A 23,266-nucleotide genomic window follows, 5' to 3' on the forward strand; every position below is an offset into this window, starting at 1 on the left:
ATCTCGTTCTCGGTGTGGAAGTGAGGAACTGAAGCTCAGGGCAGCATGGAGCTGACAGGATGCAGATGTCCCCCAGTGTGTGGCTGGACCAGGAAGGTTGGCTGTGGAAGGGAACACAGGGCAGTGCAGGGACAGGGTCCTGTGTGCAGGGCAGGCTGGGCTCCACAGTTCTTCACATTGAGCCCCGAGGCTCACAGGCAACATCAGACACTGTTGTGTAAAGAGAACTGAGGGCTCTGGGTGTCACAGGAGAGACCTGAACACACTGGCTGTCACTCAGTCCACTCCAGGCAGCTGTCTTCATGCTAGAGAATGCGAGTCATGAACCATCACTGTGAAGTCAACATACCAACAACCCACAGCTCACAGAGGATTCTGGGAGTCCCTGAAACCCAATCATGTCCACATTGCCCCTCCCCAGTCAGACCCCAGAGTGTCACCTTTACAGTCTGGGAGAGACATATCAGAGCTCTGGGTGCTGTCCTTGCCTAGGGTAAAACAAAACAAATGTATATATACATATATGTATTCATATCACGGTACAACTGAGGCCCCAGAAGATGTCTCTGGAGGAGCTATTATGGATTCCCAGAGCTCCCACCATCTCCAGCTTCACTCCAATGTCCCCATGACAATCCTGTCCCCACACTAACCTGGAGCTGGAGCATAGTCTCCTCCTTGTCCACCTGTGAGAAGGAAAGCTGTGAGAGTTCAAGGAAGATCTTGACACTAGGAAGTTCCCAGAACTGACAGCAGACTCAGGTGGAGACAGGAGCAATGTAGGGTGTGGCTATGTTTCCCATTAATGAGCAGAGCACACTTCTAAAGGAGGCTGAGAGAAAACCCGGACCCTGCCCTTTCCTACCTCTGTTTCTCCTCCTCTTCATCACAAAAGCCACCACAGCTCCAATGATGGCCACAGCTCCAAGGACAACTAGACCAGCAATGGTCGCCATATTGGAGTTGGTGGATGGAGGAGGCTCTGGGAAGGACAGGTACAGGAAATGAAGGGGAGGGTCATGACCCCAGCTCTCAGCCCTGACCTGCTTAGGGTCTGCAGAAGGCTCCAGCTTTCCCTGACCCCAGCTCTGCACCCACACCCTCCTTACCCCATCTCCTGGTAAGGGGCTCAGGCAGCCCCTCATGATGCACATGGCATGTGTAATTCTGCTCCTTCCCAAGAGGCACCACCACAGCTGCCCACTTCTGGAAGGTTCCATCCCCTGCAGGCCTGGTCTCCACAAGCTCCATGTCCTGGGTCAGGTCCTCCCCATCTAACTGCCAGGTCAGGGTGATGTCAGCAGGGTAGAAGCCCAGGGCCCAGCACCTCAGAGTGATATCACCTTCAGGTCTGGGGTGATGGGTCACATGTGTCTTTGGGGGATCTGTGTGGAAGATTTAGGAAATCACACAATTAACAAGACAAATGGAAATCACAAGACACAGTTAAATCAATGATGACACTGAACTATGTATCTGTTTGACACTTCAACTGTCATTGCACTAGTGACCTGCAGGAAGCGCCGGTCCCTTCAACACAGAACTGCACATGTTCCTGGGGGACTCAGAAGCTAAGAGGGAATCCACATGAGCCAGTGGGTCAACATGGTCGTCCTTACGTGATGTTCTATAGCATGAGATAGGTGGTTATAGAATGGAAGATGGGATGGAAAATAAGTAATTTAATCTGTGCTTGAGTTCAAATCAAAATTAGAAATCAAGGCCATATACCACTGGAAGGGTGCCACCACTGAGAATCAACCCTTGTGGTCATCTTGCTGACCAGCATAACTGTCAGTTTACGTGAACAGCCAGTACACAGTGTGTAGCAGAAATGTGGTGAACCTCTGACACTCAGCCAGAGAAAATGACTCTCAGCCCCTGCCTCTGTGGTGACAAGGTACAGGTGTGTCACACAGGATCCCTGGCGTGTGCTGTGGACCCCAATGCAGCACTCACTGGACACAGCGGGCTCACAGGGTGTAAGGATCTTCCCTCTCACTCCAGCCCTGGATGGCAGAAGACCCTGTCTCTCAGAGTCCAATTCCTGATTCATTAGGGGAGCACTGTGACTTGTGGGACAGAGAAAGAGCAGAGAGGTTCTGTGGTTCTAGTTCTGACAGAAAACAGTCTATGATCACAAAAAGGTCTTTAGTGGAAACCCTGGTTTAACTTGTCTAATTATCCAGGTTAGCAGTCTTCCCTGGCACCTGTGGAGACTGATACAAATGATAATACAAGGGCATGGAGAAACAGGATCACTCCAGTGCAGACAAAAATTGAATAGAAAGAAAATAACGTCTTAAAAAAAAATTAAAGAAAGAAGAAAAGAGAAAATATTATAAGAAATTCCACAATTTCTATTCCTCCAGGGTCCCCCATAAGGGCTCCTGTGACCACTCACCACTGTAGGAATAGATAGAGTTGGGTTGTGGAAGGGATGCAAACCCCACAGATAGGGAGGGATCTGTGAGAATGTATTCTTTGGAAAGTTCTAGAAACTCGGGGAACCAGGCTAGTGTAGGGGAGTCCATGTCTCCCGTCAGGTAAAGGAGACTTTGGGTCCTGAGTTGTAAGGCCTGACACACTCAGCATGACACGGGTCACACAGACAGTGGGTGTGGGCAGAGAACTTGGTCTGGGAGAGGCCGTGAGTGACAGAGGCTACAGGCAAAGGGAGCAGCTGTTATTAGGTCAGCAAAATTTTACCCTTCCCAGGGAGAAGCCTCAGCCCTGGGAGAGGCAGTGCAGTCACTGTGATGAGGATCAGGAGACCCAGGGACACTGTCTCCCCTCTGAGACAGGGGCATCGCCCCAGCTGAGGGTTTCTTCTTCCCCAGGACTGAGCCCCAGCCCGAGGGCAGAGGGAGGAGCTGCCCGCGGCCCCTGCACCTGTGCGCAGCAGCGTCTCCTTCCCGAGCTCCAGGTGTTTGTGGAGCCACTCCACGCACTCGCCCTCCAGGTAGTCCTTGTAATACTCTGCAACACCAGCCTGCTCCCACTTGCGTCGGGTGATCTGCGCCGCCATGTCCGCTGCTGTCCAGGTTTTCAGGTCTTCGTTCAGGGCGAAGTAATCGCGGCCATCGTAGGCGTACTGCATGTACCCGCGGAGGAAGCTCCCGTTCGACCCCACATAACATCCATACATCCGCTGGAGTGTGTGAGAGTCTGCAGCACCCCGTGGTCAGCCCCGCCCCTGCCCCGCCCCACCCCACCCGGCTCCGCCTACCCGCAGACTCCTCCAAACTGAAAGGGAAACCAGTCCAGGGTCCCTTCTGCTCCTGAACCTCGGACTTGGGATCCATCCCGGATGTCTCTGGTGCATGTCAGGATGTGGAGGGGTCGTGACCTCCGACCCGGGGTCACTCACCGGCCTCGCTGTGGTTGTAGTAGCCGAGCAGGTTCCTCAAACTCCCTTGGAAAGTCTGCTCCGCGCTCTTGGCTCTCTGTGTGTTCAGTTCCCAATACTCCGGCTCCTCCTGTTCCATCCACGGCGCGCGCGGCTCGGCCCTCGGATTCTCCGCGTCGCTGTCGAAGCGCACGAACTGTGTATCGTCCACGTAGCCGACAGAGATGAACCGTGGGTCCCCGAGGCCGGGCCGGGACACGGCGGTGTGGAAATACCGCATCGAGTGTGAGCCTGGGGGCGGCGCGCGGTGAGACCCCGACCTCCTCCCGGGACCCCGGGAGGGCGCGCGGGCCGGGAGGGGAGCAGGGCGTGGGGCCCGGGACGCGGGTGGAGAAGGGGCGGAGGGTTCGGTGGGCGACGCGGGGACGCCGCTTCCACGCCGCTTCCCCGGCGCTGCCCCCGCCCCTCCCCGTAGAGCCGGTTTCCCTCCCGACCCCGCACTCACCCGCGCGGGTCTGGGTCGGGGCCAGGGCGGCCGCCAGCAGCAGGAGCAGCGTGCGCGGAGCCATCGCCCCCATCTGGGATCCGAGGCGGAGTCCCGCGGGCTGCATGGACTTTATAACCAGTGCTGCCACGAAGCTGGTTGGTTCCCAGGGATCCATAGCCCTGGGCTTCCCCACCCCTGACCTCACCGCCTGGAGATTTAAGACTTTGCTTGAACCCTGTGGTGTCTTCAAGTTCTGACCCAGAAGCTGTCTGGACACACTTTCTGTGTCCTCTCCTTCACCCTTCTTCTTCCTTCTTCTCTTCAGAAGTCAGACTCTGGAATCTTCTAGAATAAATGCCACTTCCGGGAATACAGTGGCGACACAAGTGTTGGAGATGCGGTGGAGACATGCTGCTCTCTGTTCACCTGCAGTGGTGACTCACACTGCCAAGCCTGAGTGCAGACTCTCATTTGTAAAGAGGAGACTTTGCCTGTTCCCTCAGGATTTCCCTTCTCCACCTTGGCCTAGACTCAGATTCCTCCTGTTTCTTCCCAGATGCAGCCTCCATGGTTCCAGATGGGTGTGCTTTATTTACAAGGATCTTCATTCCGAGCCCTGAGATTGTCCATGTGGACCTGAATCATTGTCTCAGCACAGGAGACCCCCTTGTCCACTGAAGAGAGACCCCTGTGGAGACCACAGACAGCAGGGCTCTGACCCCTGTCTACACTGCACTTGCCTGTGTCTGCACTTCCACAGTACAGTGGCCTTAGTGACTCAGTCACAGGTGGAGAGGAACTGCCACCGACTCTAACACAGAATACTGATGACAGTGTGGTAGGAGTTGTGTAACCTGTGACCCTCTCAGTCCCTCTCTGACCTTCACTCACACTGTGAGCTGATGAGCTGAGGGACACGAATGTCACAGCTGTGTGGGACACTGCATCTGACAACAGAGTTGGCCCCAGAGTTCCTCAGGCCTGTGCAGTGTGCACACTGGAAGAAAGATGATTCTCACGCAGAGAGTGCACGCTGGTGAGGTGAGGTTTCAGCCCTGATGAGTACTGTGTGGAAATATTAAATTCTTACATTTTTTGATGCTATGCATTTTTTACCCGACCTCTTCAAATCACAGCTACAGGTAACTAAACTTGGAAGTGAGAGCAGACTGGGGTGGGGACACCTGCACAGTCACTTGTGACACAGAGCAACAAATGTGGGTGACCACAGATGTGAACGCCTGTCACCTCCTTATGCAGGTGTCCACAGCAGCCCAGCAGCCTCACCAGGATTCAGCAGAACCTGTGTCCATGGACCATTCACTTGAAGTGCTGTGGGTATTTTCCCTGGAAAGTTAATGCGGATTAACCTAAGGAAGCTGCTGGCCTTAGGCAGCTCACAGAATGTATCTGTCTCTATTACTGTTCTTACTATTTTATTCTGTTTGGAAACAAGGTTTGTTCCCACAGCTCTGGCTGTCCCAGAATTTAATATGTAAACCAAGCTGTCCTGGAACTCACAGAGAAACATCTTCCTTTGCATCCTGAGTCCTGGGTGTCTTAGTCTGGGTTTCAGTGCTGTGAAGAACACCATGACCAAGGGAACACATCTAAAAGGAAACATTTAACAGAGTCTGGCTTACAGGTTCAGGGTTTAGTCCATTATAACAGGAAGCATGGCAGTGTGCAGGGAGACATGGTGCTGGGGGAGCAGAGACTTCTGCATCTGGATCTAAAGGCAGCCAGGAAGAGGCTCTCATTCCACACTGGGCAGAGCAGGAGCATAGGAGACCTCAAAGCCCAATCCCACAGTGACATACTTCCCCAACAAGGCCACGCCCACTTCCACAAGGCCACACCCACTAATAATGCCACTCCTTGTGGGCCAAGCTTTCAAACACATGAGTCTATGGGGGTCACCTATTCAGTCCACCACACTGGGATTGAAGGCCTGTGTCGCCACATCAGCTTTAGTTAGTTTTTTATTACTGTGATGAGACACTGTGACCAAGGCGACTTATAGAAGAATGTGTTTAATCTGTTCTCTAGTCTGAGAGGGTTTGAGTCCATGATGGCAGAGGAAAGGTGGGGTAGACGAACAGCCATGAGCTCACAATTTGATTTGCAAGCAACAGGTTGAGACCCTGGGAACAGTGAAAGTCTGTAAAACCTTGTCTCACCCAGTGCCCATCTTCCAACCATGCCACTCATGCCAGTCCTTTCTGAACAGCTCCAACAGCTGGATTTGAGGTATTCACTCCTATGAGCTTGTGTGGCTGTTCTCATTCAAACCAGCACAGCGTTCACTATGGGATGTAAGAGGCCAGCAGGGTCCAGATACGTGTCCAGTGCAGTCTGTACAGAAACGCCCTCAAACAGGGGACTCTGCTGAGTTAGCATCTCCCCTTTGCCTCCGTCTCCTCCTGCTCAGCCCCTCTCTTTCTCTGTCCCTCAGCCTCACCCCATCAGTGCCCAGCACCCTCCCTCCTGAGCTCTGCACTGCACTGTCTCTTCCTGAGCCTCTAGTTCTCTCACTGTGCTCAGCCAGCGTGCTGTGGGTCAGCTGTGTGGGTTCCTGATGGAAACATTGCAACAGTGGCTGTGGAGATGGCTCAGCAGCTCCGAGCACTTGCTGCTGTTGCAGAGGATCCAGGTTGAGTCCCATCAGCACATGGCGGCTGTCAGCGTCTGCAACTTCAGTTCCAAGGGATCCAATGCTAGTGCACCTACACACTCACATACAAAAATGAGAACATCTAATGAAAATAAAATAAAACAATACAGTTTTAAAATGCTCCAAAAGCTCTCTTTCTTTCTCCTACCTTATTAGAGTGTGAGGCCAGGTGCTAAGGACACAGGGCTGTTTAGAAAGCACGCTACCACTAGCCAATGAAGCCAGCTCTGGAGCAGTACTGAAATGTGTGATTCAATAGACTGTACCTAAATGACAGTTTGAAAAACAGCATAAAATTAAAATACAGAAGATATTTCATTTTCTGGGCCTACTATGTACAATGGGTCACACTTGAGCCTGAGTGTTGCTTTTTGATTCCTGTGAACAAGGAAAATTTTGCTCAATTGCTTGAATGGTAACCTGTAACAGACCATGACATCCCAACATCCAGAGCCTTCCTGCAGGAAGTGATGTCACCTTTCCCATCTTCTGTCAGCCCCTGAAGTGGCTGACACAACAAATAACCTGCTACTAACAACAATTCAGTTGTTGGCCAGGCATTGTCAAGACACCTCTCAGGGCCGGGCAGTGGTGGCACATGCCTTTAATCCCAGCACTTGGGAGGTGGAAGCAGGCAGATTTCTGAGTTCGAGGCCAGTCTGGTCTACAGAGTGAGTTCCAGGACAGCCAGGGCTACACAGAGAAACCCTGTCAGGAAACAAACAAACAAAACAGTAAAGACACCCCTCAAAATCCTGGGTCCAATGTGGTCCTGGTGACCCTGTCTTAGTTTTCCCATGGTGACCAAGTCAGTTCTATCAGTCAACTGTGTCTCAAGAGAGGGAGGGACTCCCAATCCCCAGTCCTCAAGGGATTGAAATGAAAAAGCCAATTAGACAAGACTGAAACATGACTCCAGCCTGTACTGAGGCTGAAGCAGTTTCATTATCTGCTTTTATATCATTCTTGGTACACCCAAAACACATGGTCACTCCTTAGATAAAAGACAAAGTAATCAAGCAAAGTAGTGACATGCCAGGAGCCATTCTCACTTAGATCTCTGTCACACCAACTCCAGTGTCATCTGTGTGACAAGACAGTAAGTCATTAAGGTGGACGGGAGAAAAATGCCCCTCGGGGCTAGGCTCCCTGGAGATCTCTGGCAGTGTGCCCACCTCTGGCCTTGAAAAGGGCCTCGATGTTCTCCATGGATACTGCGCTTCCTGGCTTATAAGTTCTGCACTGTGTCTTTCTTCTTCCTATTCTTAATTCTTTATACAGCACGATCCCAGCCTACAAGCTGGTTAATTGATAAAGGAGAACTTGGTATTCTGGTTGAAGGAAAAGAGGATGTGGTGATTACGCCCACTGCTTCCAGTCCTAAACTCGATGAACTCATGTTGAACCTTAGTGAAAGAAGGTGTTGGAATGCTTTTCCTCAGGGTCTGTTTTATTATTAGCCTTAGCAAAGGTAATGCACAAAGAACAGAGATATTAGGGAATATTATGAATAGTTTGTAGCAGGAAGAACACAGTAGAAGAAAGTATAGGACTACTGGTGAGTTATTGCTTTGTACAGGTACTTATGATAAAGTAGATAATAGATGGGTAAAAGCAATGAAGGACAGAAGATCCTATCATATTCTTTAAATAGTAGAGATAAATTAGTGTGAGTTAGACCACCTCGGTGCCTGCTGTCCAGGGCAGTACCGAGGGCTCTTGTAATGAATATGTGCTCATTCTTAAAGCATTTTGACTTTTGATGGCACAAGACGGCTAATGGCATAAAAATTGGCCCGAAGACCCAGGTTCTCCTATCGATTATTAACACAACTTTAAGTAACCACAAGTTAGACTCGAACACCATGTGTCTAAGGTTTTTTATCTGCTTTTGATCATGGTTCATAGAGCAAGAGTTCCTGTGGGCATCATGTTATGTTTGTTGGGGTTTTGTCTAAGCTCCACCCCACACCTACCTGGCAATGGCCAGGTATGCCCTGCCCCAGAGATCTGGCCCACTATAAGAGGGGGTATTTGCCCCTCCTCTCTCTCTTTTTGCTCTCCGCTCTCCCACATACTCTCACCTCTCTGCCCCTGGGGCTCTTCCCCCCCCCCACGTGGTCATGGCCGGCTTCCAATCTCTCTCTCTCTCTCTCTCTCTACCTCTCTCTCTCTACCACTAACTCCCATCCCCTATTCTGAATAAACTCTATTCTATACCATGTCTGTGTGTGTGTGGTCCCTCAGGGGCAGAGGTGCCCAGGCAAGGGCCCGCGTGGACACCTTCCCCCACGCCGCCTAGCCACACTCACCTAACCCCTATACTCCCCCCTTTAAGCCTCATCATCCTGCTGAATCCTTCATTGGTGCCTGCTGAATCCTTCATTGGTGCATTTGTTTACTTACTGTTCTAATTAAGATGGAAATGTACCTTGTTTAGCAATTGTTTGAGTGTTTCTGGAGGTGTGCCAACCTTGATCTGTTCCTCAATATACTATAAATATGCCTGACTAAAAAGTAAAGTTGCACCGGGCGGTGGTGGCACACACCTGTAATCCCAGCACTCTGGGAGGCAGAGGCAGGCGTATTTCTGAGTTGGAGGCCAGCCTGGTCTACAGAGTGAGTTCCAGGACAGCCAGGGCTATACAGAGAAACCTTGTCTCAAAAAAAACAAATCCAAAAAAAAGAAAAGAAAAGTAAAGTTGCAGCAGATTCAAACTGCCATCTAGTGTGTCTGTCTGTCATTACCTTGCCACACCTGTGCCTTCCTGAATGCCAAAGTCCTGGTTTTCCTATGGTCATAACTCCCCCGGCTGGGTCAGCCTGTGGCAGGTGGTGCCTTCAAACAGGGACTCTTTGGACAAGTAATCTTTCTTCTTCTTTTCTCTTTTCTTCAAGGTAACGGGTTTTCTTCAAGGTTCGCCGGTAAAGGATCACCGGTTAAGTGCAAGTAATCGTAAGGTGACCTGAGGTGATCTGAGTCGAAGCAGGAACGAATGTTCCTCTGTTTTAAAGATATGATGGACAATAGAGATTTAAAGGTCTCGGAACGTACGTGGCTCAAAGAAGCTGTAAATAGAATGATGCCTCCCTCAGAAGGTACTGAGATACTCCTTAAGCAATTAGCTTGAGAAAATGCTAACACTTTGTGTCAAGACCTCATAAGGCCTATCAGAAAAACAGGAACAGTGCAGGACTTTATAAAAGTCTGCGTAGATGCCTCACCAGCCGTAGTGCAAGGAATGGCCTATGCTGTAGCTATGAAAGGTCAGAAATTCAGCGCCTATGTTAAGCAAAAATATGGAGGAGGAAGAGACTCCTCCGGTTCCACTTGTTATAAGTGTGGAAAGAAAGGACATATGCAAAGACAGTGTCCTGGAGAAAACAATGGGGGTAACAAGAAAAGAGGATCTCCTTCAGTAGTGTGCCCTTGGTGCCAGAAGGGCAGACATTGGAAAAATGAATGTAAATCCAAGTTCCACAAGGATGGAACACCCCTTACAGGCGAGAAGAAGGAGGAAAACTCAAAAAACTAGGTCAGGGGCAACCTCTCAGCCCTGGAATTGAAAGAGAGGACCAAGATAACGGTACTAAAGAAAAGTGTGCCCTTAACCCTGAGGCACCAGAATTTACTATTCATGATCTGCCTAGAGCTGCTCCAGGTAGTGCTGGGTTAGATCTAGCTTCCTGTGAGGATGTCATTTTGTCATCCTGGGAAGGAGTTACCTTGATCCCAACCTCAGTGATAGGGACATTACCACAAAGAATAGTGGGACTTATAACTGGGTGTAGTTCAAACTATAAAAAGAATTTTGAGGTACTGCCAGGAGTGATTGATGGAGACAGCACTGGAGACATAAAAGTGCTGATGAGACCTGTGAGAGAGACAGTACAGATGCATAAAGGACAGAGAATAGCACGACTTCTCTTGTTGCCATATCTTAAACTGCGTGACCCTGTGTTAAAAGTAAATAGGGGACAAGGACAGTTTGGATCCACTGATGTGGTAACCTGGGGCCAAGATATTGGGGCCCAGAGGCCTTTTAAAATGGTAAGGATTAATGGAAACTGGAGCCGATAGAACCTGCATAGCAGGAAAAGACTGACCTTCTGCTTGGCCTTGTCAGAGGACTTCCTCTTCCTTACTAGGATTGGGAATGGCCTCGAATGTAGCTCAGAGCTCCAACCTCCTTAGATGGGAGTTGGAAGGTGAAACAAGAATGATTCAGCCTTATGTCATTCCCTCTCTTCCTTTCTCTTTATGGAGAAGAGACATTATAGAAGACATGGATCTAAAATTGGTGTCATCTGATAATTTGAATGATCAACATTTTTCATAGGGGCCACTGTGAGCTTGTTACATGCAGATCAAATAAGTTGGAAATCAGAGGAGCCTGTGTGGCTCAATCGGTGGCCCCTGACAGAAGAAAACATACAGGCTATAGAACAATTGGTGCAAGAACAATTAGATAAAGGGCGTATTGAAGAAAGCACCAGAAATGGAATACACCAATCTTTGTTATAAAGAAAAAATCAGGGAAATGGAGATTGTTACACGATCTGAGAGGGGTTAATGCAACTATGACAGATTTGGGTGTTTTGCAGACAGGACTTCCCTCTCCTGTGGCAGTGCCTAAAGGTTGGAATATAATTGTAATTGATTTATAAGACTGCCTTTTTACTATAAAATCACATCCTGAGGACTGTAAAAGGTTTGCATTTAGTGTTCCATCAGTTAATCTAAAAAGACTACATAGAAGATGTCACTGGAAAGTTCTTCCTCAGGGTATGAAAAATAGTCCTACATTGTATCAAAAGTTTGTGGATCAGGTTTTAATCAAAGTTAGAGAGCAATGTTCAGATGTGTATTTGATTCATTATATGGATTCATTATATATTGATAGCTCATCCTTCCAAGGAAATGACTGAACAGATTTTAGAATATACTATTGAACAACTGACAGCATTTGGTCTGGTTATTGCTCCAGATAAAGTTCAAAAGAATAGACTTTTGAATTATTTAGGACAATTAATATATAATGATTTTATCAGTCCACAAAAGGTCTCTATAAGAGTGTATAAATTACAATTGAATGATTTTCAAAAATTATTGGGGAATATTAATTGGATAAGATCTTATTTAAAAATCACAACCAGAGAATTAAGTCCTCTCTTTCAGCTACTACGAGGGGAAGCTGATCCTAAATCTCTTTGTGTTATGACACCAGAAGCTATTAAAACTCTAGGTCTGGTGGAAGAGCAATTAAATAAAGCAAGAGTGAAACAAATTTTATATAATAAAGAACGGGATTTAATCATATTTAGACCAACTCCCCCGAGTCATGTGAAAGGCCCTGAGACCGGAACCTGGAAAGGCCCGGATGCTTTAATTTCCTCTGGGAGGGGATATGCTTATGTGTTCCCACAGGATGCTGACTCCCTAGTCTGGATCCCAGGTGGCTATTGAAGCAGCAACAAAGAAAATGAAAGCAGGAGAGATGGAAGACTGAAGTGAAACTACAAAAGCTTTTACTGGCTCCCAGGAACTGCCTACATGGACTCAGCTGAAGAATCTGACAAGAGAAGCTGTAGAGTTGTGACTGCTCAACAGCAGCTGCAGACTCTTGAATTTGTTTTCCTTGCATTCTATGATTAATTGTTATGCATGCAGACTTACTAATTGTGTGGATTCTGGCATAGATAAACATATGACAGTCATGATTTTGGTGAAGCGTCCTGCATATGTCATGTTGCCAGTAAATTTAAAGGATGAATCATGGTATGAAAATACAGCTATACAGACTTTAAAGAAGTTGCAAGAATTAATAAGATCAAAGAGATTTGTGGCTGCCCTTATCCTAGGGATCTCAGCATTAATAGCCAGACTCACTACATTTGCCATCTCTACTGCTGCCTTGGTTCAGGAAATGCATACTGCACAATTTGTCAATGATATGAATAAGAATATCTCATTGGCCTTGTCAGAACAAGCAGTGATAGACAGAAAGTTGGAGTCAAAGATAAATGCTTTAGAAGAGGTGGTCTTAGCTTTAGGACAGGATATAGTAAATATTAAGACCAGGATGGAGACTCCATGCCATGCTGCCTTTCCGTATATCTGTGTTACACCTTTACCTTATGATGCTACTGAGCAATGGGAAAGGGTGAAGAACCATTTACAGGGAGTTTGGGCAGATTCTGAGATTACTCATGACATGGAGATATTGCAGAGGGATATTGCAACAATTAGCAAAGCACATCTAGATAATACCCAGCTTGACTCATTGGCTAAAGGACTGGAAGCAGGAATCAAATCTTTGAATCCTCTAGATTGGGTACAATATTTTGTCTTAATTGGAATATTAATATTAATTGTGATTATTATGGTCGTGCTGTTATTTCCTTGCCTCTTCAGACTTGTGCTGAAGTCCATTTACACGATGAAGCGAGATCTGACAGAGCTGCGTCTTAAAAACAAAAAAAAAACCCGGGAACTGCCACACCAACTCCAGTGTCGTCTGTGTGACATGACAGTATGTCATTAAGGCGGACAGGAGAAAAATGTCCCTTGGGGCTAGGCTCCCTGGAGGTCTCTGGCAGTGTGCCCACCTCTGGCCTTGAAAAGGGTGGTGTGCCAATCTTGATATGTTCCTCAATATACTATAAATATGCCTGACTAAAAAGCAAAGTTGCAGCAGATTCAAACAGCTCTCCGGTGTGTCTGTCTGTCATTACCTCACCGCATGCACCTGTGCCTTCCTGACTACCAAAGCCCTGGTTTTCCTATGGTCATGACTCCCCCAGCTGGGTCAGCCTGTGGCAGATCTCCGATGCCAGGAGATCTCGATACCAGGAGTCAGTCTCACTTAGATCTCGATGCCAGGAGACATTCTTACTTAGATCTCAAAACCCCCTCCTTTCAGAGCTCATCTGTGGATAGGTTACTATAGCAACTCCTTTCCACTTCACCTCCTCATGACCCCCTTTATCGTGCCAAGATTTCCTGCAGAAATAGCCACCTTTTCCCAGAAATTATGATAAACTGTTTCTAAGAAATGATGCCAGCCCCTGAGATTGTCCCCCTTTACCCCTCCTTACACCTTGCTTGTTTCCCTTTAAATTGCCTTGTATAAAAAATAAAATTTGACAGCTTGATCAGAATATTGTCTTGCTGTCCATCTCTCGAGCCTCTTGTCTCTCGCCTTCTCTTAGGTGGTCCGGGGACCCTGTTGGCTGTCATGAGTGTCGGGACAGTAACAAACAGATCACATAAGATAGTAATCAAGCAAGGTAGTAAGCCAAGAGATCATACAAGGTAATAATTAAGAAAAGCATTAAACAAAGCCCCTACCGTGTGATTGCTGAGAACCAAGCCCCGGTCCTCTGCAAGAGCAGCAAGAGCCCTGAACTGCTGAGACAACTCTTGAGTTCCTCCAAACTTCTCTTTAAATAATTATCTTATTGTGTGTAAACAGTCAGTATTTTGTTTGAGAGATCAAGTCAAGTTCAAATAACAGTGTGAGGAGTAGATCTTTTTACACTTTACATTTCTCCATGTCCCCTTCTTGTCCACTTTGTTACAAAATCACTGGATTTTCCTGTCTCCTTTGTTTAAGCATCATTTTGGCTGAATTATATGCAGGTAAAATTCCTGTGTCACTGACGCACAGAAGAGATGTTATATTCAGGCTGGAAGGCTGGCTCCTTGGTTAGGGACATGCACTGCTTCTCTAAAGTATCCACGTTTGATTCCCATATCTCTTATCAGGTGTCTCAGAACTGCAACTCCGGTGCCAGGGATTGAACACCTGTGACCACTGTGGGCTCCTTCACTCACATGCACATATCCACACAGACATGTACATACATAGTCAAAAATAATCAAGAAAAAGGAACTGTTATATCTACTGTCTTGAGATACTATGGACATTCAGGCTTGCTATGAGTGTCCCTACAAATAGAATTTAAAGCTTTGACAAATATTTATGTATTTTATTTTCTGTATGGGAGCGTTTTACCTGCATGTAGGTGTGTGCAGCACACGGTGCCTGCTGCCCTAGGAGGTCAGAGAGGACATCAGATCCCCAGGAGCTGTACAGGTTGTGAGCAGCCTTGTGGGTGCTGCTCCAGGGCAAGGGAGGGACAGGAGTTGAGCTGCAGGAGAGGGTGGGGTCTGTAGGGAGCAGAGTGAGGCCCTCATGCACCCCTGTCTTAGTGAGGGTTTCCATTGCTGCATAAGACCCCTTGACCAAAAGCAACTTGAGGAAGAAAGGGTTTGTTTCACTTTACGCTTCCACATCACAGTCTATCATGGGAGAGATTCAGGGCAGGACCTTGAGGGAGGACTCTAGAGGGAGGAGCTGAAGCAGAGACCAGACCAGTGCTACCTGGCTTGCAGCTCCTGGCTTCCTCAGCCTGCTTTCTTATACAATCCATGGTCACCAGCCAAGACCACCTCCAGTGGGCTGAGCCCTTCTATATTGATCATTAATAATAATTTTAAAATGCCCTATAGACTTTCCTAAATGCCCCTGGACGGAGGCATTTTCTCAATTCAGGATTCTCTCCCCAAATACAACACAGTCTGTGTTGAGTTGACAAAATGCAAACAGCATGGCCTCCTGGTGCAGGGTCACTCAGTGAGAGCTGAGGGAGGAGGATGGGTATGGGTTCCTCTGCCTGACCTGGAGACAGGGCCCTGCCCTGTGGATGGAGGACCCATGGTAAATCAGTTGGAATGCACAGAATGGGAACACAGTGGGATCAACTCCATTCCTGTCCCTCAGTACCAAGGACCTGTCTCTCCCCTGCCTGGTGGTTGCTGCTGCTGATATAATCACAGGGGAGACTGTTAAAGTCAGGGCCACTGAGGAGAGGGGAAGAGAACATTTTCTTCCCTCAGAGCAGGGTAGTCTGATTTTTGAGGAACTGAGGAGCGGTAGGTAAGTAGTTGATAGATATACAGACAGACAGGTGGACATAGAATTAAACAGGCACGAGAAGACGCACTCTTCCACTCTTTGGACATTTACTATTTCCCTTCTTGCTCAGACTCCATGCAGCTTCAGGTCCTGCTCCAACAGACAGCTGCCCAGCTGGGGAAACATTCAGGGCTGACCGTGTGGGACTTGCTAGGGTTCTTGCATGGATCAGAGGACTAAGGGATTTTGCAAAGATCACACCACACAGCAGACTTCATGTGAGAGGTTTATTGGGGGTAGACAGTGAGTGGAAGAGAAAGATCTGGGCTGGATAAGGGTGCACACAACTTGTGGCCACAGTGGAAATGTGTCACATTTGGTGGCTTCTGGCTTTGAAAGGCTGAAAGCAGGCTGATTCTGGAATGTGGGTGGTCATTGGTTGACAGACATCCATTTGTCTTATTTATTGTATGAGGTGAGAAAATAGGAAGGGGTGACTGGTGGGGCAGAAATGGGGTCACTGAGCTCTTTAGACTGCTTCCTGTTGTCTGAGGGTGTCAACATCTTTGAAGACCCAAGAAAGCTGGGATGCTGTCTAGGTTCAAGATAAGCATGCTGTTCCCTCCCTGTCCAGGCTCTGCAGGACCATCTGCAGCTGGGGAATGCAGATGTGTTTTTAAGTTGAATTGTCATGGGGCAGGTGCTTTGAGGCTGTCTGCCATGCAGGGTTTGAGGAAACTCCTGGAGCGAGCATTTTACTGAAGCATGTGTGTATATAAGGATCAGAAGGTAAAGTTCAGGAGGTTAGAATAATTCTTTCTTCCTTAGGTGAACATTTTAAACTTTTAGGCCCATTAGCTGGGTGGGGGTGGGGCATCCCAAGATGACAGAGAGGAGGAGGAGACCCCACCCTCAGGAATAATCTGAACAGGCAGGAGATGAATCAGGCTGTTGGTTGACAGTACTCATCTGGAGCCCATTTGCCTGTGAGAGGTGGATTCAAGTAGATTCTTTGAAGCTTAAAAGAATTTTTTAAGTTTACAAAATTAGACATTTATCATTTATAACATTTATCATTTATATCATTTAACATTTATAACATTTAGATACATTGTGTAATCTGTACTGAACTTCACGTTGTAGAAAAGGCAGCAGACTCAGGCCTTTGAGTCACAGTAAAAGCTTGGGGACCCAGAAAAGGAGTTTGGAGGTAAAAGCATGAACATTCTGTCCTCTTTCCAGAACACTGCGTGTATACAGACTGGACAGGCGTTTTTAGCTCAGAGAAGCACTTTTAAGTCTATTCTTAGAAGGCAAACATAAGAAATTCATAATCTTGAGCTTGTGACGATGATAATAGCAATCACTGTTTATCATAGCCAGATCAATAACTGATCAGAGCTCCACTGATTAATGTTAAAACTCTGACCTTCTTAGATCTTAATGTAACAAAAGCATAGCAAGGGAAGAAAACTGAAGCATTTTTCATTTTTACATACACCTTAAATCACTTTTTTATACCTTTACAAATTACATTACACACCTTAAAACACCTCCTTAGAGCTTTATAAATTGCATTTAAAACACTTTTTAGACCTTTATAAGTAAGTTACATTCACAGATCTCAAAGCTCACTATTAAGATCATTGCAATTTACTTAATGTTTCATATCCTTAGAACTTACATAAGCTTTACCATTTTTTTCTATCCAAGTATTCACCACAAGACACAGGTGGCTGGGTCCTGAGAGCAGTCACAGTTAAACAACTTCCTTTACAGAATTACATTGAAATCTGCTGTGTGCTTTATCTCTTCTTAGAATCTGGTAACAATGTGTCAGTGTCTGGACCTAGTAGCAACTCTAGGAAAGTGTCTCCTGATTTTCACACATGAAGAGAACTGAGAAGCATCTGGAGCCTGTGTTGTTGCTGCTGTTAAACTGACAAAGCTCTCCCTGGTCAGCACCATCAGAGATCTGCGAAGGATGAATTTCACCTGAGCAAGCAGGAAGTACAAACTAAGCAGCTTCCAAATCTATTAAAAATGACAGACTTATCTGTTACCTGGATGTGCTCCTGAGAGTTCAACAGAAAAAAATCGCATCCTATATTTGAGAAACCTTGAAAAGAGACCGGAAAGAAGGAGAAACAGAAATCAAAACAGTAGCATGAGACAGGGAGAACCCAGGGCAGCTTGAACACTGCATCATTAACAGATAAAACAAATGGATGGGAGGAAATACAGTGACTTATCTTGTGCACCCACCCAGCACACTGAAGGATCCCCAGTTGAGTCTCTTACCTTTCCTCCTGGGCGCTCCTAATCCTGGGGACAGGATGAAGATCTTGGCTTCCCTGTGTCCTTGTGATCACAGACTCTCAGCATGTGCTTCATAGTGACAGAGCAGAGCCTGGAGTGACACAGCCATGGAGTGACTCCATCAAAGATCACAACACACTGAGCCCACCTGGGCACAGTCCTGTTCACACTCAGCTCCCACTGCCTCATCGTGTCCTCCAGATACACACAGCACAGTGACTCAGATTCTGGAAGGGTCTCCATGTGCCATTTATTTCTTAAAAAATAACTCTTCAGTATTCTCAATCCATGAAATTAACAAGCAATCAACCTTCAGGTCAAGATGTGAGCAATCAAGTTCACATTCAGATTCTTATTCTCTGTGTGGAAGTGAGGACCTGCAGCTCAGGGCAGCATGGAGCTGACAGGATGCAGATGTCCCCCAGTGTGTGGCTGTACCAGGAAGGTTGGCTGTGGAAGGGAACACAGGGCAGTGCAGGGACAGGGTCCTGTGTGCAGGGCAGGCTGGGCTCCACAGTTCTTCACATTGAGCCCATAGGCTCACAGGGAACATCAGACACTGTTGTCTAAAGAGAACTGAGGGCTCCGGTGTCACAGGAGAGACCTGAACACACTGGCTGTCACTCAGTCCACTCCAGGCAGCTGTCTTCATGCTAGAGAATGAGAGTCATGAACCATCACTGTGAAGTCAACATCCCAACAAACCACAGCTCACGGGGATTCTGGGGGATTCTGGGAGTCCCTGAAACCCAATCATGTCCACATTGCCCCTCCCCAGTCAGACCCAACAGTGTCACCTTTACAATCTGGGAGAGACATATCAGAGCTCTGGGAGCTGTCACTGCCTAGGGTAAAACAAAACATATATGTATATATATACATATACATGCATGTATACATATATGTACATGCATGTATACATATCACAGTACAACTCAGGCCCCCAGAAGATGTCTCTGGAGAAGCTATTATGGATTCCCAGAGGTCCCACCATCTCCAGCTTCACTCCAATGTCCCCAGGACAATCCTGTCCCCCACACTAACCTGGAGCTGGAGCATAGTCTCCTCTTTGTCCACTTGTGAGAAGGAAAGCTGTGAGAGTTCAAGGAAGATCTTGACACTAGGAAGTTCCCAGAACTGACAGCAGAGCCAGGTGGAGACAGTAGCAATGTGGGGTGTGGCTGTGTTTCCCATTGATGGGCAGAGCACACTTCTAATGGAGGCTGAGAGAAAACCCAGACCCTGCCCCTTCCTACTTCTGTTTCTCATCATCATCATCACAAAACCCACCACAGCTCCAATGATGGCCACAGCTCCAAGGACAACCAGAACAGCAATGATCACCATGTTGGAGTTGGTGGATGGAGGAGGCTCTGGGAAGGACAGACACAGGAAATGAAGGTGAGGGTCATGACCCCAGCTCTCAGCCCTGACCTGCTCAGGGTCTGCAGAAGGCTCCAGCTTTCCCTGACCCCAGCTCTGCACCCACACCCTCCTTACCCTATCTCAGGGTGAGGGGCTCAGACAGCCCCTCATGGTACACATGGCATGTGTAATTCTGCTCCTTCCCAAGAGGCACCACCACAGATGCCCACTTCTGGAAGGTTCCATCCCCTGCAGGCCTGGTCTCCACAAGCTCCATGTCCTGGGTCAGCCCCTCCCCATTCAACTGCCAGGTCAGGGTGATGTCAGCAGGGTAGAAGCCTAGGGCCCAGCACCTCAGGGTGACATCACCTTCAGGTCTGGGGTGACGGGTCACACGTGCCATTGGAGGATCAATGTGGAAGATGTAAGAAATCACACAATTAACAAGAGAAACTGAAATCTACACAAGACTCATAAATCAATGATGACACTGAACTATATGTCTGTTTGACACTTCAACTGTCATTGCCCTAGTGACCTGCAGGCAGAGCTGGTCCCCTGAGCACAGAACTGCACAAGTTCCTGGGGGACTCAGAAGCTAAGAGAGAATCCACATGAGCCAGTGGGTCAGCAGGGTCGTTCTTATGTGATGTTCTATATCATGAGATATGTGGTCACAGAATGGAAGATGGAATGGAAAATAAGTAATTTAACATGTGTTTGAGTTCAAATCAAAATTAGAAAATAGGGCCATGTGCTACTGGAAGGGTGCCACCACTGAGACTCAACCCTTGTGGTCATCTTGCTGACCAGCATAACTGTCAGTTTACGTGAACAGCCACTACACAGTGTATAGCAGAAATGTGGTGAACCTCTGACACTCAGCCAGAGAAAATGAATCCCAGGCCCTGCCTCTGTGGTGACAAGGTACAGGTGTGTGACACAGGATCCCTGGAGTGTGCTGTGGACCCCAGTGCAGCACTCACTGAACACAGTGGGCTCACAGGGTGTGAGGATCTTCCCTCTCACTCCAGCCCTGGATTCAGAAGACCCTGTCTCTCAGAGTCCAATTCCTGATTCACTAGAGGAACACTGTAACTTATGGGGCAGAGGAAGAGCAGGAGGCTTCTGGATGTTTAATTCTGACAGGAAACAGTCTAAGTTCACAAATAATCTCTCCTTTAAAAAGAACCCTGAATCAACTTGTGTAATTATCCAGGTTAGCAATTTTCCTTAGACCTATGGAGACTGATACAAATGATAATACAAGGACATGGAGAAACAGGATCACTCCAGTGCAGGCAAAAACTGACTAGAATCAAAATAATGCCTTCAAAAACAAAAAGTAAAGAAAAAAGAAAGAAAGAAGAAAATGAAAGGAGAGAAAAAACAAAAAGAAATTCCACAATTTATATTCCTCCAGGGTACCCCATAAGGGCTCCTACGACCACTCACCACTGTAGGAATAGATAGCATTGGATTGTGGAAGGGATGCAAACCCCACAGACAGGGAGGGATCTGCAAGAATGTACTCTTTGGAAAGTTCTAGAAACTGGGAGAACCAGCCTAGTGTAGGGGAGAAAACAGGAAGTGCAGAGCAAGCAGCTTCCTTCTGAAGCTGTGGGAATGGCAGAGATGGCTGCCTGGACAGTCACCCAGGGCTCTTCTGCAGTGCTGGGGCCTCCGTCTTCAGGCTTCTCACCCAGTATGTGACAGATGTTTTTGTGAGGCAGGAATATTGAAGAACTTACCCAATTTGTCTTGGCAAAGCTTACCAGCCAAGCTCAACTTCCTCCGTGTTCTGCCTGTCCACTGTTAGGACAGCATGCAGTCTGCAGTTGAAACAAGGGCAGGTGTTTGGCTTGTGCTTAGCTTTGCCACATTTGAAGCAAACTCCATATGGAGATTCTTCAGTGCCCACCATCCTCTCTGAAGTAGAAAGGGTGCTGCAGGCACAGTCCTGCCTCACTGCTGTGGAAAGCCTCGTGTTAATAAAACAGTTTGAACGCCATAACCTGTCAATCTCTGAAATTTTAAAAAATCACTTCTGTATCTATAGTACATCAGAATAGGTAAATATTGCTTATTTCTAGCTATCTGTTCAAGTTTGAAAACATCTACAAGAGTCTAAAGAAAGCTTATGCCTGTAATTAACAAAGTCTAGTACCTAACTTGTCCATACATTTGATTGACTGATTACCCACTCACATTTCTTAATTATCTTGAACTGTTTGCAATAGTTTCTTTCAAGGACTAAAACTTTACATTACACTTTAAAATGAGTTGCATGGGTAAAATATCTTAAACAAGAGTTGAAGCATGTATACAGTATGTTGTAGCAAAACGTAAGCTTTAATTTCTCTCAATATACAAAATCTACACCAATGTAAAATATATGAGACTAATACTTGTTTCTCTTTAGTGTAAAAGCAGATTCAACAGTCTACCCTTTATCCTATGGTTCCTTTAGAGTCCTGATGTGGAAATTTCTAGTTTCTTTGGAAAGTTATATCAAATGATGGATTGCTGGGGCACACACATGAAAGAGTGTTTGCTGAAGCAGACACAGGTAAGAGGATGTTTTGCTGAAGCAGACACAGGTGAGAGGATGTTTTGCTGTAGCAGACACATGAAAGGACCTGTGATGAAGGAGTATGAATATGACCTCACTGACAGTCGGGATGAGCACTGAGCTTTGGTTTGGTTTCCTCTGCCTTGCTAGTGTTCACTAAGGACACACATGGATTGGTTTGCCTTACATAGTTGTTGAGATCCACTCATCTTAATACTGCCATTGAGAGAAACTCCAGAGAACTGCTCCTGAGGTTCCTGTGACTTCTTGGTTGGTGAGCCTTGGGGTTTCTTTAGGATTTAAGAACCATGCTGGTTCAGGCATGGTGGCTGCCTGCCGAGAGGACTGGGCAGCAGCTGCTATTCCTGTGTAGGGTTTGCTATGGGACTGAGCTGCTGACAAAGATTGAGCCCACCTCCAAAGAGCTACAGGTCCACTCCCCCAGTATCCTAATAACTTTTCTCTTCCACTACCTCTTTTGGGTGGTGGGCAAAAGGAGAGGTTGAACATTTGTTAAAGTGGGTTAAAAAAAATTATGCCTACAACCCCCTTTGTTCTTTTCATCCCCTCTCCTGCTTCAACCCTAACATTGCCACACTGCTGAAACCCTTGTCAAGTAGTGTTAGTCCTTGATAATCAAGATTTCAATATATGAGCCTATGGGACCATTCATATTCAAACACAACTTTCCAATCCCCGGCCCCATAAGCTTGTAGCAATATCATAAGGCAAAAATGCATTCAGCCCAACTTAAAAGCCCCATCGTCCATCACAACCTCAACACATTATAAACTTCAAAGTTCTGAGTCTCTTCCGAGACCCATGCAATCCCTAAGCTGTAACCCCTGCAAAATCAAAATCAAAAAGCATATAGATCACATTCTTCCCCCACACCATGACACAGGATGTGCCTCATCATTCCAAGATGGAGGAAAGAGAGCAGTGTGAGGAAATACTAAACCAAAGCAAGACCAAAAATCAGCTGGGCAAACCCCAAACTCTGCATCTCCATGTCTGATGTCAAAGCACTCTTCAGATGTCCAACTCCTGTCAGCTTTGTTGACTGCCGCACACTTGTCTCTCTTGGGCCCTTGGTTCCTCTCCCTCTTAGCACCTTTGCTTGAGCGGGGTCCATGAGTGTGACATCCCCAACATCTGAGATCTCCAGTGGGCTCCAGGCTTCACTTTCATAGCTTCACACTGAGGCCTCTCTGGGCCTCCAGGCATGGACACCCTGCCTTACCCCTGACCTCAGTGTCAGTTCCTAGCTGAACAGGGCAGGAGATTCATAATCTTGTTCTTGTATTTTTAACTCTGAGCACTGCAGAGCCATGAGGCTGAAGCTGACAAGCTCTGCTGCTTGCTGGAGCTGCAGCTTTGCCCCTCATTCAAATATGATCTCAACAGCCTGCTGCCTTCGATCGTTTCCTTCACTGCTGAAACTTGAATTCCATTTCAGAAGTTGGAAGCTAAGCTGGTTGGGGTCCTGTCCTGGAGTATGCACTCCCTGTGTTCTGTTGATCACCAGAGATTTTTTTAAATTTTATCTCCATTAGCTCTGGACTTTGCTCCATTACAT

The 23,266-nt window shown here is 47.1% G+C and overlaps 1 protein-coding gene across 8 annotated transcripts in view; it reads right to left on the reverse strand.

Moving 5' to 3' along the window:
* Positions 1 to 208: 208 nt before the first annotated feature.
* Positions 209 to 23,266, reverse strand: part of LOC127669409 (H-2 class I histocompatibility antigen, L-D alpha chain-like) — a 115,208-nt gene continuing 92,150 nt past the window's right edge. For 4 of the 8 annotated variants that reach the window (XM_052163260.1, XM_052163256.1, XM_052163276.1 and 1 more), the window contains exon 8: positions 17,976 to 18,403. In XM_052163260.1, the coding sequence (XP_052019220.1) occupies positions 18,399 to 18,403 (5 nt within the window). In that variant the 3' untranslated portion in view covers positions 17,976 to 18,398. Of the gene's footprint in view, positions 306 to 17,975; positions 18,404 to 18,547; positions 18,596 to 23,266 lie in introns of those variants that run through there. The other 4 variants (XM_052163250.1, XM_052163251.1, XM_052163275.1 and 1 more) reach the window with 2 other exon arrangements.

Source organism: Apodemus sylvaticus, chromosome 19 (genome assembly GCF_947179515.1).
Source record: "Apodemus sylvaticus chromosome 19, mApoSyl1.1, whole genome shotgun sequence".
Lineage (NCBI taxonomy): Eukaryota > Metazoa > Chordata > Mammalia > Rodentia > Muridae > Apodemus > Apodemus sylvaticus.